At 42.0% G+C, this 17,864-nt stretch overlaps 1 protein-coding gene across 1 annotated transcript; it reads left to right on the forward strand.

The window, feature by feature from the left end:
* The first annotated feature begins 452 nt into the window (after positions 1 to 452).
* On the forward strand, positions 453 to 13,082 carry LOC139374679 (CD209 antigen-like protein C). Its single transcript, XM_071115739.1, has 7 exons — positions 453 to 833; positions 1,846 to 1,941; positions 5,152 to 5,316; positions 5,434 to 5,579; positions 5,720 to 5,823; positions 10,992 to 12,202; positions 12,977 to 13,082. Exons 1-6 carry the CDS (start codon positions 731 to 733, stop codon positions 11,149 to 11,151), a joined length of 774 nt encoding a protein of 257 aa, XP_070971840.1. The 5' UTR covers positions 453 to 730; the 3' UTR covers positions 11,152 to 12,202; positions 12,977 to 13,082.
* Positions 13,083 to 17,864: the final 4,782 nt, after the last annotated feature.

The raw sequence follows: 17,864 nt of genomic DNA on the forward strand, positions 1-17,864 counted from the left end.
AGGAACTCTTTACTGTATCTGAAGAATGATCATATATGTTGGTAGAATGGCTGTACGAACGAGAAGTTGGAGAGAAAGGCATGCGCACACACACACACACAAAACAAATTAGGAATATATCACTCAATAGCTGTTGTCAATGTTAAAATGTACAGTTCATTATGTATCATTTCTTGTAGACTGTGCACACATCTCTCTCTCTCTACCTCTTTTTATTAGCAACATGTCATATGACTTCCAATGACATTTTTTTCATTATCAATTATTATAAATAACTTTTATAATAAGAACAAAGGCACAGATTAATAAATAAAGGAACAATGTCCTCTGAGTTCCACCAGCTTCCTAATTGATTGTGAGTCACGGAGTGCGAGCCATAATTTCACATCCTTACGAACAATGTCACATATAGTTATTGCGAAATATGACATCTTGCTTAAAAGTGATTGGATACTTAAAAGATTCTTTCAACTGCAGTGCACCACAGACAGACAACAGAGACACCAACAGAGACGCATATCAGAGCAACTACTCAACTACTAGTCACTGAAGTTAGAATCATACAGTAGATATTACCATTAGGAGTCAGTTAGAAAGGTAATCATTAGTAAGATAATACTATAAGTAAAAGTTAAAATCATATATACCACAATAAAAGGTCAGACAGTCTGAATTAGTTGATTAATAAATTGATTGGGGAAATCATTGATATTCGGTACGGTTAGTTAAGATGGCCGACTACATCAACAAACAGGTGATTGAATTAAAAGAAGTTAATGAAGAAAACCGGAACGGAGCAACGAGGAGCGTGAAGACTGAGACCCATCTCTCAGGTACAAAGAATGATCTTTCTCTCTCTCACACACACACAGATGCAGACAGGTATGAGCGCACAAACCGAACGCACACACGTATACTGGCACGTGGACACACACTAATAGCACATCATAGAAAAACACTTGTACATGTTTTATTGTTCTGTCTTCTGTGTGGTTCAGCTGGTACAGAGCCTGAGGTTTACAACCTGCTGGGGTCTCATACACTAAAATGCATCAATTCAATATTTTTTTTCACTTCAGTTATTGGAACTATGTACAACTATTTAAAAAGATCAATTGAAAATAAAAAATGTAAACAACAACACAGCGGATACCCCACCACTGTTTTTGGTAAACAGCTGAGGGTCTAGTAACCTGAAACAGGCTCTGTGCACCTGGTGACCTGCCCATTTTTTCCTCAAGAAACGTAACCACTCTCAATAACAATTACGCTGCAGAAATGTAACCACTCTCAAATTCATAGACAGAGCTATGTATGACTTGTACTGTATGTAATTCATAGACAGAACTACAGTATGTATGTCTGGTACTGTATGTAAGTCATAGCTACAGTATGTATGCAAGGACGGACCATCCATGAGATCAAAATTATAGTTTTACCCATCTGAGATTACACAGTGTTTGTTATCAATTCCATGGTAGAACAAGCTTATATTTTGGGTCCTGATGGGGTTACATAGTTAAACTAAGCTCATGAGGCATTTAAAAGTTACATTCATAAAGAATGAATAGGTAAATATTATACATTTCAAAGTCCCAAAAATGTAAGCAGCAATCGCAGATATCCTCTTTAAGTCATTCTTTAGCTATATTGTGTAATTTTGGTATTTTCTTCATCAAGTTGCTTCCTGTTTATCAGAATTGAGATGACAGCACTCCTGAGCAAACGTTCGCTGCCAACCCTAAATCGGGGGGGGGGGGGGGGGGGGGGGGGGGGGGGTGTTTGATGTTTGTTCTGTTTGTAATCATAATGTAGGATGGTGTGTCTGTGTCTGTTTCTCTGCAGATAGCAGACTAAGACTCTACAGGCTGGCTGCTGGGTGTTTAGGAGTGCTGTGTGTTCTACAAGTCATTCTCAACATCTCCCTGAGACTGGCTTTCTGTGAGTGAGGCCCAAATGACACCCTATTAGCACATTACTTATGACAGTGCACTATGTAGGGAATAGGGTGCCATTTGGGACTGCGTACCGGAACCTATTTCAGTCCAAGTCAAGCACTGCCAATAATGTGACAACAAAAACAAAAGAACTGCATCAGCTCTACTTGAGGACACAAACCATGTCTACAGTGCATTCTGGAAGTATTCAGACACCTACACTTTTTCCACATTTTGTTACGTTACAGCCTTTTTCTAAAATTGATGAGGAGAAGAAAATATTGAATCAATCTACACACTATACCGCATAATGACAAAGGGAACACAGGCTAATATTTTTTTCTCCAAATCTATATATATATATATATATATATATATATATAAAACCATATATACATTATTTACATCAGTATTCAGATCTTTGCTATGAGACTCGAAATTGAGCTCAGGTGGAACCTGTTTCCATTGATCATCATTGAGATGTTTCTACAACTTGATTGGAGTCCACTTGTGGTAAATTCAATTGATTGGACATGATTTGGAAAGGCATACACCTGTCGATATAAGGTCCCACTGTCACGCGGGACGGAGTGTGTGAGGTAAGAATCAGGCGCAGAGAGCAGAGAGTTTCAAGGGAAGAAGTGCACTTTAATTTGGCACCAAAATGCAATGCCCTAAACACAGGGCGCGAAAAACACTGACCAACCCAAAACACAGGGTTTCCGGTCCGGAGCACTAACACACCCAACGACACCACACATAACACAAAATTAATCCCGCACAAAACAAGGGCGGGTAGACTAGGCTTAAATAAGGCTTAAATAAGGAAGCACATCAGGAAAACACAATTAGACACAGGTGCAACAGGAAAACACAATTAGACACAGGTGCAACTATTAAGACGAAACAAACAGAAAAAGGAAAAAGGGATCGGTGACGACGACCGCCGAGCGCCGCCCGAACAGGCAGGGGAGCCAACTTCGGCGGGAGTCGTGACACCCACAGTAGACAGTGCATGTCAGAGCAAAAACCAAGCCACGAGGTCAAAGGAATTGTCCATAGAGCTCTGAGACAGGATTGTGTCGAGGCACAGATCTGCGGAAGGGTACAAAGACATTTTTGCAGCGTTGAAGGGCCCCAAGAACACAGTGGCCTCCATCATTCCTAAATGGAAGGAGTTTGGAAACACCAAGACTCTTCCTAGACCTGGACGCCTGGGCAAACTGAGCAATCAGGGGAGAAGGGCCTTGGTCAGAGAGGCGACCAAGAACCCAATGGTCACTCTGACAGAGCTCCAGATTTCCTCTGTGGAGATGGGAGAACCTTCCAGAAGGACAACCATCTCGGCAGCACTCACCAATCAGGCCTTTATGGTGGAGTGGCGAGACGAAAGCAACTCCTCAGTAAAAGGCACATGACAGACAACGCAGGAATGGCTTCGGGACTAGTCTCAGAATGTCCTTCAGTGGCCCAGCCAAAGCCCGGACTTGAACCCGATCGAACACCTCTGGAGAGACTTGAAAATAGCTGTGCAGTGATGCTCCCCATCCAACCTGACAGAGTTTGAGAGGATCTACAGAGAAAAATGGGAGAACTCCCCAAACACAGGTGTGCCAAGCCTGTAGCATCATACCCAAGAAGTCTCAACACTGCCAAAGGTGCTTCAACAAAGTAACCAGTAAACGGTCTGAATACTTATGTAAATATATATGATATTTCTGTTTTTTATTTTTAATAAAGTTTCAAAAACTTCTAAAAACGTGTTGCTTTGTCATTATGGGGTATTGTGTGTAGGTTGATGAGGGGAGAAAATAATTTAATACATTTTAGGATAAGGCTGTAAGAAAGTCAAAGTGTCTGAATACTTTCCGAATGCACTGTATAAGCCTTTGATATCAACCATTCAAAGTTGGCCTTTATTGGGAGTGACCATAGAATTCTATGTAAGTGACCTAACTGAGTAAAATATTTGCCATTAGGCCATGTCCGTTGCTAGAAAATACTTTCCCCCTGGTCATCACTAGTTAACACAGCCACAAAGTCATAATTATGGCTAAACCCTAATTTCTCTTCTTAAAATGTACTTTAAACCTAACCTAACTAATGAAGGCCAAGTGTGATGCGTTGATCTACCCAACCTTCCGAGCATTTGGGCGGAAGTGTCTGGGAACGAGATTAGGTGTCATCGAAAATAACTTAACTTTAGAGCGTGTTTCATACTTCAGCACAGCATGTCACTATTTATAAAGCACATGTTTATATCATATTTAAAATAGTGCGGTTATGTCATATTTGACATGGGTGATATTGTCACACAGTTATGACACGTTTATGAACCCTTTTTAAAGAATTACATACATTTATAGATGCTATATAACACATGACACAAACATTAGAATGACACAAATATTAATTTTAACAAAGTCTGCTGCCTCAGTTTGTATGATCCCAATTCGCATATACTCCAGAATGTTATGAAGAGTGATCAGATGAATTGCAATTAATTGAAAAATCCCTCTTTGCCATGCAAATTAACTGAATCCCCCCAAAAACATTTCCACTGCATTTCATCCCTGCCACAAAAGGACCAGCTGACATCATGTCAGCATGTCACTCTGTCATGCTGATTGAGTTCAAATAACAGACTAGAAGCTTCAAAAGGAGGGTGGTGCTTGGAATCATTGTTCTTCCTCTGCCAACTATGGTTACCTGCAAGGAAACATGTGCCGTCGTCATTGATTTGCACAAAAAGGGCTTCACAGGCAAGGATATTGCTGCCAGTAAGATTGCACCTAAATCAACCATTTATCGGATCACCAATAACTTCAAGAAGAGAGGTTCAACTGTTGTGAAGAAGGCTTCAGGACACCCAATTAAGTCCAGCAAGCGCTGGGACCGTCTCCTAAATTTGATTCAGCTGCGGGAACAGGGCATCACCAGTACAGAGCTTGCTCAAGAATAGCAGCAGGACTATTTTCACTTAGGGGTGAACTCACTTTTGTTGCCAGCGGTTTAGACATTAATGGCTGTTGAGTTATTTTGAGGGGACAGCAAATGTACACTGTTGTACAAGCTGTACACTCACTACTTTACATTGTAGCAACGTGTCATTTCTTCAGTGTTGTCACATGAAAAGATATACTCAAATATTTACAAAAATGTGAAGGGTGTACTCACTTTTGTGATTTACTGGAAATGTATCAACACTTTCCAGATAACAGAGGCAATGTGACTGTAGAGAAAGACCTGCTACAGACCAGTTACAACACACTGACTAAAGAGAGAGACCAGCTACAGACCAGTTACAACATCCTGACTGAAGAGAGAGACCAGCTACAGAAGGAAAGAGATGATGTCATGACAAAGTTCTCAAATCTGAGTGAGTTTACCTGATAAATGATCATAACATCACATACAGTATCTAATATGCAGTGTTCGTATTCTACAAGAACAGGTGCAGAATAACAAGATGGAAATATATGTTTTTGTGTTGTAGAACAAACCTGTCCTGAAGGCTGGCAGATTAAGTTGGAATCCAGTTGGTACTTCCTGTCTACTGAGACTAAAACCTGGAAGGAGAGCAGAAAGGACTGTCTGAAGAGAGGAGCAGACCTGGTGATCATAAACAGTGATTTGGAACAGGTGAGTGAGTGAGTGAGTGAGTGAGTGAGTGAGTGAGTGAGTGAGTGAATCAAGCATGCCTTGGTCAGTAATGTATCTTTCAGTATTTAACACATGTAGCCTATAATAGTTGACAATTTCAGTATCTTTCTCAACAACAGGAGTTTCTCTTAAGCTTCAATAAGAGAGCCTGGATTGGTCTGACTGACTCTGTTACTGAGGGGACCTGGAAATGGGTGGACGGCACCCCACTGACCACCCCAAGGTAAGAGACTACTGCTCTATAATAACACTGATCATCCCAAGGTGACAGACTACTGCTCTAATATCACTGACCACCCCAAGATAAGAGACTAATGCTCTATAATAACACTGACCTCAGTGTAATGAGTAGGACTGATTATCCGTGTTGTTCATAATCCAATGACTACAAGGTGAGATTTGACCATCCAGGTGTGATAGAGACCTTTAACAAATTACATGTTGCTTCAAATCATGTTCAAAGATGTCATTCCACAAGCACTAAAGATATATCTTAAAATGTCATTTAAAAATACAAATAAAATGTTGGATCTTAGTCCAAAAAAGTATGTGCTCCATTTAAAGCTGAAAAAACATGTCTGTTTTTACATTGACCCCTTTAAAAAATATTTTTTTACACTAACTCTATGCACACTCACTAGACTCTACCCACACACTCACTAGACTCTACCCACACACTCACTAGACTCTACCCACACACTCACTAGACTCTACCCACACACTCCCTAGACTCTACCCACACACTCACTAGACTCTACCCACACACTCACTAGACTCTACCCACACACTCCCTAGACTCTACCCACACACTCACTAGACTCTACCCACACATTCACTAGACTCTACCCACACACTCACTAGACTCTACCCACACACTCACTAGACTCTACCCACACATTCACTAGACTCTACCCACACACTCACTAGACTCTACCCACACACTCACTAGACTCTACCCACACATTCACTAGACTCTATACACACACTCACTAGACTCTACCCACACACTCACTAGACTCTACCCACACACTCACTAGACTCTATACACACACACTCACTAGACTCTACCCACACACTCACTAGACTCTACCCACACATTCACTAGACTCTACCCACACACTCACTAGACTCTACCCACACACTCACTAGACTCTACCCACACACTCACTAGACTCTACCCACACACTCACTAGACTCTACCCACACACTCCCTAGACTCTACCCTCACACTCACTAGACTCTACCCACACACTCCCTATACTCTACCCACACGCTCACTAGACTCTACCCACACACTCACTAGACTCTATACACATACTCACTAGACTCTAACCACACACTCACTAGACTCTACCCACACACTCACTAGACTCTACCCACACACTCCCTAGACTCTACCCACACACTCACTAGACTCTACCCACACACTCACTAGACTCTACCCACACACTCCCTAGACTCTACCCTCACACTCACTAGACTCTACCCACACACTCCCTATACTCTACCCACACGCTCACTAGACTCTACCCACACACTCACTAGACTCTACCCACACATTCACTAGACTCTACCCACACACTCACTAGACTCTACCCACACACTCACTAGACTCTACCCACACACTCACTAGACTCTACCCACACACTCACTAGACTCTACCCACACACTCACTAGACTCTACCCACACATTCACTAGACTCTACCCACACACTCCCTAGACTCTACCCACACACTCACTAGACTCTACCCACACATTCACTAGACTCTACCCACACACTCACTAGACTCTACCCACACACTCACTAGACTCTACCCACACATTAACTAGACTCTACCCACACACTCACTAGACTCTACCCACACACTCACTAGACTCTACCCACACATTCACTAGACTCTATACACACACACTCACTAGACTCTACCCACACACTCACTAGACTCTACCCACACACTCACTAGACTCTATACACACACACTCACTAGACTCTACCCACACACTCACTAGACTCTACCCACACATTCACTAGACTCTACCCACACACTCACTAGACTCTACCCACACACTCACTAGACTCTACCCACACACTCACTAGACTCTACCCACACACTCACTAGACTCTACCCACACACTCCCTAGACTCTACCCTCACACTCACTAGACTCTACCCACACACTCCCTATACTCTACCCACACGCTCACTAGACTCTACCCACACACTCACTAGACTCTATACACACACACTCACTAGACTCTACCCACACACTCACTAGACTCTACCCACACATTCACTAGACTCTACCCACACACTCACTAGACTCTACCCACACACTCACTAGACTCTACCCACACACTCACTAGACTCTACCCACACACTCCCTATACTCTACCCACACGCTCACTAGACTCTACCCTCACACTCACTAGACTCTACCCACACACTCACTAGACTCTACCCACACACTCACTAGACTCTATACCCACACACTCACTAGACTCTACCCACACACTCACTAGACTCTACCCACACACTCACTAGACTCTACCCTCACACTCACTAGACTCTACCCACACACTCACTAGACTCTACCCACACATTCACTAGACTCTATACACACACACTCACTAGACTCTACCCACACACTCACTAGACTCTACCCACACACTCACTAGACTCTATACACACACACTCACTAGACTCTACCCACACACTCACTAGACTCTACCCACACATTCACTAGACTCTACCCACACACTCACTAGACTCTACCCACACACTCACTAGACTCTACCCACACACTCACTAGACTCTACCCACACACTCACTAGACTCTACCCACACACTCCCTAGACTCTACCCTCACACTCACTAGACTCTACCCACACACTCCCTATACTCTACCCACACGCTCACTAGACTCTACCCACACACTCACTAGACTCTAAACACACACTCACTAGACTCTACCCACACACTCACTAGACTCTACCCACACACTCACTAGACTCTACCCACACACTCCCTAGACTCTACCCACACACTCACTAGACTCTACCCACACACTCACTAGACTCTACCCACACACTCCCTAGACTCTACCCTCACACTCACTAGACTCTACCCACACACTCCCTATACTCTACCCACACGACTCTACCTCCCACACACTCACTAGACTCTACCCACACACTCCTCTATACTCTACCCACACGCTCACTAGACTCTACCCACACACTCACTAGACTCTACCCACACATTCACTAGACTCTACCCACACACTCACTAGACTCTACCCACACACTCACTAGACTCTACCCACACACTCACTAGACTCTACCCACACACTCACTAGACTCTACCCACACACTCACTAGACTCTACCCACACACTCACTAGACTCTACCCACACACTCACTAGACTCTACCCACACACTCACTAGACTCTACCCACACACTCCCTAGACTCTACCCACACACTCACTAGACTCTACCCACACATTCACTAGACTCTACCCACACACTCACTAGACTCTACCCACACACTCACTAGACTCTACCCACACATTCACTAGACTCTACCCACACACTCACTAGACTCTACCCACACACTCACTAGACTCTACCCACACATTCACTAGACTCTATACACACACACTCACTAGACTCTACCCACACACTCACTAGACTCTACCCACACACTCACTAGACTCTATACACACACACTCACTAGACTCTACCCACACACTCACTAGACTCTACCCACACATTCTCACTAGACTCTATACACACACACTCACTAGACTCTACCCACACACTCACTAGACTCTACCCACACATTCACTAGACTCTACCCACACACTCAGACTCTACCCACACACTCACTAGACTCTACCCACACACTCCCTAGACTCTACCCTCACACTCACTAGACTCTACCCACACACTCCCTTTACTCTACCCACACGCTCACTAGACTCTACCCACACACTCACTAGACTCTATACACACACACTCACTAGACTCTACCCACACACTCACTAGACTCTACCCACACATTCACTAGACTCTACCCACACACTCACTAGACTCTACCCACACACTCACTAGACTCTACCCACACACTCACTAGACTCTACCCACACACTCACTAGACTCTACCCACACACTCCCTAGACTCTACCCTCACACTCACTAGACTCTACCCACACACTCCCTATACTCTACCCACACGCTCAGTAGACTCTACCCTCACACTCACTAGACTCTACCCACACACTCACTAGACTCTACCCACACACTCACTAGACTCTACCCACACACTCACTAGACTCTACCCACACACTCACTAGACTCTACCCACACACTCACTAGACTCTACCCTCACACTCACTAGACTCTACCCACACACTCCCTAGACTCTACCCACACACTCACTAGACTCTATACACACACATTCACTAGACTCTACCCACACACTCACACACACACTCACTCTCTACCCACACACTCCCTAGACTCTACCCACACACTCACTAGACTCTATACACACACATTCACTAGACTCTACCCACACACTCACTAGACTCTACCCACACACTCACACATACTTACACTGATACTCAAACACACACATACATGTACACACAACACATGTATATTGACGCGACAATTCAGTCCCTTTCAAAATATTATTTTCCCTAACCCCTAACCCTAACCCGTACTCTTACTCTAAACCTAGCCCAACCATAACCCTAAAACTAAGTCTAGCTCCTAAACCTAACCCTAGCTCCTTACCCTAACCCTAAAACTAACCCTAGCTCCTAAAACTAAGCCTAGCGCCTTACCCTAACCCTAACCATAACCCCAAAACTAACCCTAGCTCCTAAACCTAACCCTAGCACCTTACCCAACCCTAACCATGACCATAAAACTACGCCTAGCTCCTAAATCTAACTCTAGCTCCTTACCATAACCCTAAAACTAACTCTAAACCTAACCATAACCCTATAACTAACCATAGCTCCTAACCCTTAATGTAATTCTAATCCTAACACTAATTCTAACCTTAACCCTAAACTCCAAAGAAATAGCATTTAACACGTCCACACACACTTTCACAGTATTTTACACTCTTTCACACTCACTGTGCTACTCTGTGTATTACCTATCCTGATTGCCAAGTCACTTTTTATTTTGTGGTAATATTTTCATTTTTTTTATATAGTAAATGTTTAATTAATATATTTTTTACTGCTTAACTTTGCATTTTTTGGGGAAGGACCCGTAACTAAGCATTTCATGGTAAAGTGTAAACCTATTGTATTTCGCGCATGTGACAAAATCCCATTTTTATTTTTTTATTTTCTCTGTCTTGTTTATCCTGTAGTTACTGGTACTCACAGCAACCTGATAATGGTCGTGATGACCCAAAATATGGGGAGGAGGACTGTGTTGAACTGAACACAGAAACCTGGCTTCCTGTAAAGGCATGGAATGACCAGTCATGTTTACTCAATCGTTACTGGATCTGTGAGAAAGTGGTTTAACATCACCATGACAACAGAGGAGGCTGGTGGGAGGACGCGCACACATACAGCACCCTACAGTGCACACAACTTCATTCTCTCTCTCTCTAAGACACACCAACACACTGCTGGTACTGCACTGAGGGCCAAAACAACCTGATAATGGTGGTGTACCAAGATATAACTAGGACTGTGCTGATGGTAATATTGGGTATTCTGAGCCTGTATATAAATATTATGACATACCATTTACCTCTCAACATAACTGGATTTTTGAAGAGTTATACAGTAGCTCATTATATAGCATTGCTACAGTGCTAATGCATCTCTCTCTAGTTAAACAGTGTGTAGACATACTGTCATCTGTAAAATGATTGTATTCATTGTTTTAAATAGAAACATGTTATGTGATTTGCCATAGGCTTCTTCTTTTTTTCATAATCAATTATTAGCATGAATCACTTCAGTAAGAAGATGAACTAAGGCTCAGATTAAGTAGGAAAGGAACCTATCAGGTTTACCAGCTTCCTGATTGAATGTGATTGGATTGTTAAAACAATGTGACTTGCAGTTGGACACAGACAGAAGGCAGAAGAGTACTGAGAGGATACATGCTGCACGCAGGCAAACACACACACAGACACACCTTTGAAGTTCCCCTTTTCTGATAAAGATGAAGACAGCTATCATGTTATATCACTGTGTTTAGAATATCCTGTAATGTATAACTTCCTGATTGAAGGTGATTGGATACTTAAAAAATGATATCAACCGTAGTGGACAACAGACAGAGATCAGAGAGGAATCTGGTGGAGATCCACATCAGAGCAACTACTCAACTACTAGTCACTGAAGTTAGAATCATACAGTAGATATTACCATTAGGAGTCAGTTAGAAAGGTTATCATACAGTAGATATTACCATTAGGAGTCAGTTAGAAAGGTAATCATACAGTAGGTATTACCATTAGGAGTCAGTTAGAAAGGTTATCATACAGTAGATATTACTATTAGGAGGCAGTTAGAAAGGTAATGATACAGTAGGTATTACCATTAGGAGTCAGTTAGAAAGGTAATCATACAGTAGGTATTACCATTAGGAGTCAGTTAGAAAGGTTATCATACAGTAGATATTACTATTAGGAGGCAGTTAGAAAGGTAATCATACAGTAGATATTACTATTAGGAGGCAGTTAGAAAGGTAATCATACAGTAGATATTACTATTAGGAGGCAGTTAGAAAGGTAATGATACAGTAGGTATTACCATTAGGAGTCAGTTAGAAAGGTAATCATACAGTAGATATTACCATTAGGAGTCAGTTAGAAAGGTTATCATACAGTAGATATTACCATTAGGAGTCAGTTAGAAAGGTAATCATACAGTAGGTATTACCATTAGGAGTCAGTTAGAAAGGTAATCATACAGTAGGTATTACCATTAGGAGTCAGTTAGAAAGGTTATCATACAGTAGATATTACTATTAGGAGGCAGTTAGAAAGGTTATCATACAGTAGGTATTACCATTAGGAGTCAGTTAGAAAGGTTATCATACAGTAGATATTACCATTAGGAGTCAGTTAGAAAGGTTATCATACAGTAGATATTACTATTAGGAGTCAGTTAGAAAGGTAATCATACAGTAGGTATTACCATTAGGAGTCAGTTAGAAAGGTTATCATACAGTAGATATTACTATTAGGAGGCAGTTAGAAAGGTAATCATACAGTAGGTATTACCATTAGGAGTCAGTTAGAAAGGTAATCATACAGTAGGTATTACCATTAGGAGTCAGTTAGAAAGGTTATCATACAGTAGATATTACCATTAGGAGGCAGTTAGAAAGGTTATCATACAGTAGATATTACCATTAGGAGTCAGTTAGAAAGGTAATCATACAGTTTGTTTCTAAACTATGACATGGCATTGCTTCAATAAAATCAACATTGTGAGGATGCTGTGTTCTGTGCAGTGGCCATAGAGACTATAACACATTAACATTTAAACTTAGGTTAACAGAAAGAAGAAAACATTAAGGTAATATGTAAATGTTTTAGCTTTGCTTTCGGACTCTTATCCCCTAATCTGAAAAAACATGTGCAAACTCTACACTTGGTGCCAATGCTTAGCTAGTCTTACTAACAATATTTCTGGTCTGATATCAATCATCGTTTTCACACTGACCACATTAATTAAGCTTTCAGCTAACATAAGACACTTATATGTACCTAAATGTTTAACATCTATATTAACTCTTAGAATTTATTTGAATTACACGCCCTCCAGTTTAACCGGAAGTTGTCCCGCATCCCCCAAATTTTAGGGAAAATGTTAATGTACAACAAACAGTTGTAGATGATAATATAATTAACACATTTAAACAAGTTGTGGATTTGACCTATATGTAGATATTTCTGTAATTTCTCACAAATCCAGCGCATCATGTGGTTGCACAGTGCATCGTTCAAGTTGGCCAAAACGCCGACCTCTCTTTCAGTACCAAGCGACAACACACACACAGCGTCCACCATATTGGTTTTCAGATATTCAGATTCTGGGTTGCGTTCCAATAATCTCTTCTTTCTGCTGAAGTGTACGCTCATCCACTATTTCCCATAAATCTAAAAGCCTTGGGTCGGTGTAGGCATGTGGGCTAGAGGGAAATCCCATATACTGGTGATTTCCTATCAAATCCATAAAGGGAAGTGAACAAGCGCACACTTCTGGAGAAAATGTTGAATATTGGAAACCACCGCTCGCCTCATTCTCAACACGCATTGGGAGAGAATATCCAAGGTCCCTCCCCTCAGAAGTTCTCCTCCAATGTGTTTTCAGAAGGATTCAAGGACAGGCAGCGGCGACCCGTCATTCAGGTCAGGTGGGGCAGAGCTTTAATTTTAGCATGAATTCTTGTCACATATCAGGTCATTCTTCTCTCCCTTGCTTTCTCCCTCCCTCCCTCCCTCCCTCCCTCCCTCCCTCCCTCCCTCCCTCCCTCCCTCCCTCCCTCCCTCCCTCCCTCCCTCCCTCCCTCCCTCCCTCCCTCCCTCCCTGTCTCCTCCCTCCCCTCTCTCCTCCCTCCCTGTCTCCTCCCTCCCTGTCTCCTCCCTCCCTCTCTCTCTGACCTCTCCCTCATGTCACATATCAGTTAATTCATGTTATACAGTGCCTTGCAAAAGTATTCATCCCCTTTGGTGTTTTTCCTGTTTTGTTGAATTACAACCTGTGATTGAAATGGTTTTTATTTGGATTTCATGTAATGGACATACACAAAATAGTCCAAATTGGTGAAGTGAAATGAAAAAAAGTACTTGTTTCAAAGAAATAAAAAACAGAAAAGTGGTGCATGCATTAAGTACTGCAGTCTACCTGTGTGCAATCTTTGTGCCACATGATATGTCACATGATCTCAGTTTATATACACATCTGTTCTGAAAGGCCCCAGAGTCTGCAACACCACTAAGCAAAGGGCAACACAAAGCAAGATGCACCATGAAGACCAAGGACCTCTCCAAACAGGTCAGGAACAAAGTTGTGGAGAAGTACAGATCAACAAAAAAATTGTACCTGAAACTTTGAACATCCCACGGAGCACCATTAAATCCATTATTAAAAAATGGAAAGAATATGACACCACAACAAACCTGCCAAGAGAGGGCCACCCACCAAAATTCATGGACCAGGTAAGGAGAGCATTAATCAGAGGGGCAACAAAGAGACCAAAGATAACCAAAGGAGTGTCTCAGGACCGTACAATCTGGTCAAGCGATGGTGGGTTTGTGCCCATAGGCGACGTTGTGGCCAGTGACGTCTGTTGAGAACCTGCCTTATGTCATGATGTGGCCCTCTTTGGGTATAGCGAGTACCATCCACCTCTCTCTCCCTTTCTCTCCCTCCCTCCTACACCCACGTTCAGTTATCCAGTCGGGGAACGGGGTACCCCTCGCCAACAGCCTGTGAAATTGCAAGGTGCCAAATTCAAACAACAGAAATCTCATAATTCAAATTTCTCAAACATACAAGTATTGGGCACCATTTTAAAGACAGAATTCTCCTTAATCCAACCACAGTGTCCGATTTCAAAAAGGCTTTACAGCGAAAGCACAGCAAACGATTATGTTAGGTCACCACCAAGTAACAGTAAAACACAGCCATTTTTCCAGCCAAAGAGAGGTCACAAAAATCAGAAATAGATAAAAAATGAATCACTAACCTGTTATGATCTTCATCAGATGACACTCATAGGACTTCATGTTACACAATATATGTATGTTTTGTTCGATAAAGTGCATATTTATATGCAAAAATCTAATTTTACATTGGCGTGTTATGTTCAGTAGTTCCAAAACATGCAGTGATTTTGCAGAGAGTCACATCAATTTACAGAAATACTCATAATAAACATTGATAAAAGATTACTATTATGCATGGAAATATAGATACACTTCTCCTTAATGCAACCGCTGTGTCAGATTATAAAAAAACTTTACGGAAAAAGCATACCATGCAATAATCTGAGTACAGCGCTCAGGGAACCAAAACAGCCAAACAAATATCCGCCATTTTGTATGGTCAACAGAAGTCAGAAATAGCATTATAAATATTCACACACCTTTGATGATCTTCATATGAATGCACTCCCAGGAATCCCAGTTCCATGATAAATGTTTGATTTGTTCGATTAAGTTCATCATTTATGTCCAAATACCTCCTTTTGTTAGAGCGTTTGGTAAACATCTCCAAACGCTCGTGCAGGTCCAGCCGAACGTCGGACGAAAAGTCCAAAAGGTTATATTAAAGTTATATTTAAAGGTAAAATAAAACATGACAGGTCGTAGAAACATGTCAAACGAAGTATAGAATCAATCTTTAGGATGTTTTTATCATAAATCTTGAATGATGTTCCAACTGGAGAATTCCTTTGTCTGTAGAAAAGCAATGGTACATGCGCTATCTTTCACATGAGCGCGCGTCACGAGCTCAAGGCACTCTGCCAGAAACCTGGCTCAATCCCCTCTCATTCAGCCCCCCTTCATAGTAGAAGCCTCAAACAAAGTTCTAAAGACTGTTGACATCTAGTGGAAGCCTTAGGAAGTGCAAGATGACCCCATAGACACTGTGTATTCGATAGGAAAAGAGTTGAAAAACTACAAACCTCAGATTTCCCACTTCCTGGTTGGATTTTTCTCAGGTTTTCGCCTGCCATGTGAGTTCTGTTATACTCACAGATATCATTCATACAGTTTTAGAAACTTCAGAGTGTTTTCTATCCAATGCTACTAATAACATGTATATATTAGCATGTTGGACTGAGTAGCAGGCAGTTTACTCTCCAAAAGTGAAAATGCTGCCCCCTAGCCCAAACAGGTTTTAACTCAGGTTGTAAATTCCTAGAGGAGACTCTCTCCTCATGGCCATGCATAGAATAAAGGAACTTCTACATCACAGAACTTGAGAACTGAACAATATCCATACTTTGGAGAATGTGTAAACGGTCGGTGGAGTAGCCCGCTACGACCCGGTCCGTTTTGTTTCATGTTGTGACCTTATGAAAGACAATGCAGCCACATTACCATAACTCTGTTTATACAGGAGCCTCCGTGATGAGGTTTCCGTCTAATTTATTTATAAAATGAATGATGAAGATTAAATTAATTGTGAAATTATGTAAGGTGATGTTGAACCGTTAATGCGAGAGAATTGTATTCCCTTCAAAGTTTAACTAAGTCCCATGAGCCAGACATGATTTGGCTCATGTGACAGCCCTTTTCTACTGTTACGAATAAATCCTCCACCTGAAGAAACCCACTTCAGACCACGCGTATCTCGGTCACCGAGAGGACAAAGGTTTGAGTAGAGACCACAAAAACCTCAGTATAAGCTAAGGTTGTAATGGGTGTTAAACTCCGATACTATCGATACCAACAGTATAAGAGCAAATCTTCGATACTAATTACTAGTCTGCAACTAGAAATTGTCGACCTGAGATGCGAGGACCGACAACCGCCAAAACAACTATTCTATAACAACATTTCTGAATTGTACTCTGACGTATCCATTCTAACCACAAGAGACTTCATGGAAGCAAAGAGACGATCAGATGAACTTTCCAGCAGAAAGACGGACGATTCCAACAGTATAAGAACAAATCTTCGATACTAATTACTTTGAGTTGAACCATTTCCAGCCGTGTAGCCAATGCTCCAAGTGATCTGTGTCACGACTTCCGCCGAAGTCGGCTCCTCTCCTTGTTCGGGCGGCATTTGGCGATCGACGTCACCGGCTTTCTAGCCATCGCCGCTCCATTTTTCATATTTCCATTTGTTTCGTCTTGTTCAATACACACCTGGTTTTCATTCCCTAATCACACTGCATGTATTTAGTCCTCTGTTCCCCTCCATGTCTTTGTGTGAAATTGTATTTATGTTATGTGGGTATTGTTACGCGCCATACTTATTGTCTATGTTCCGTGTTTGGGCACATTTATGTACTTTTGTGGACCGGAATAAAAAGTGTGCCTGCTCACTACATCTACTCTCATACACCTGACTTCGCCTCCAGTACACACCCTTAATAACCTGTCTAGGACACAGGTTCCGCTAACAGAACCCCCCAACATTCTGCTGAAAAGGCAGCGCTGGAAATTCAAAAATATTTTTTAGGTATATTTATAAGTTCAAAACAGCAAATGAAAGATAAACATCTTGTTAATCTACCCATCGTGTCCGATTTTA

The sequence above is a fragment of the Oncorhynchus clarkii genome, chromosome 19 (assembly GCF_045791955.1).
Source record: "Oncorhynchus clarkii lewisi isolate Uvic-CL-2024 chromosome 19, UVic_Ocla_1.0, whole genome shotgun sequence".
Taxonomy (NCBI): domain Eukaryota; kingdom Metazoa; phylum Chordata; class Actinopteri; order Salmoniformes; family Salmonidae; genus Oncorhynchus; species Oncorhynchus clarkii.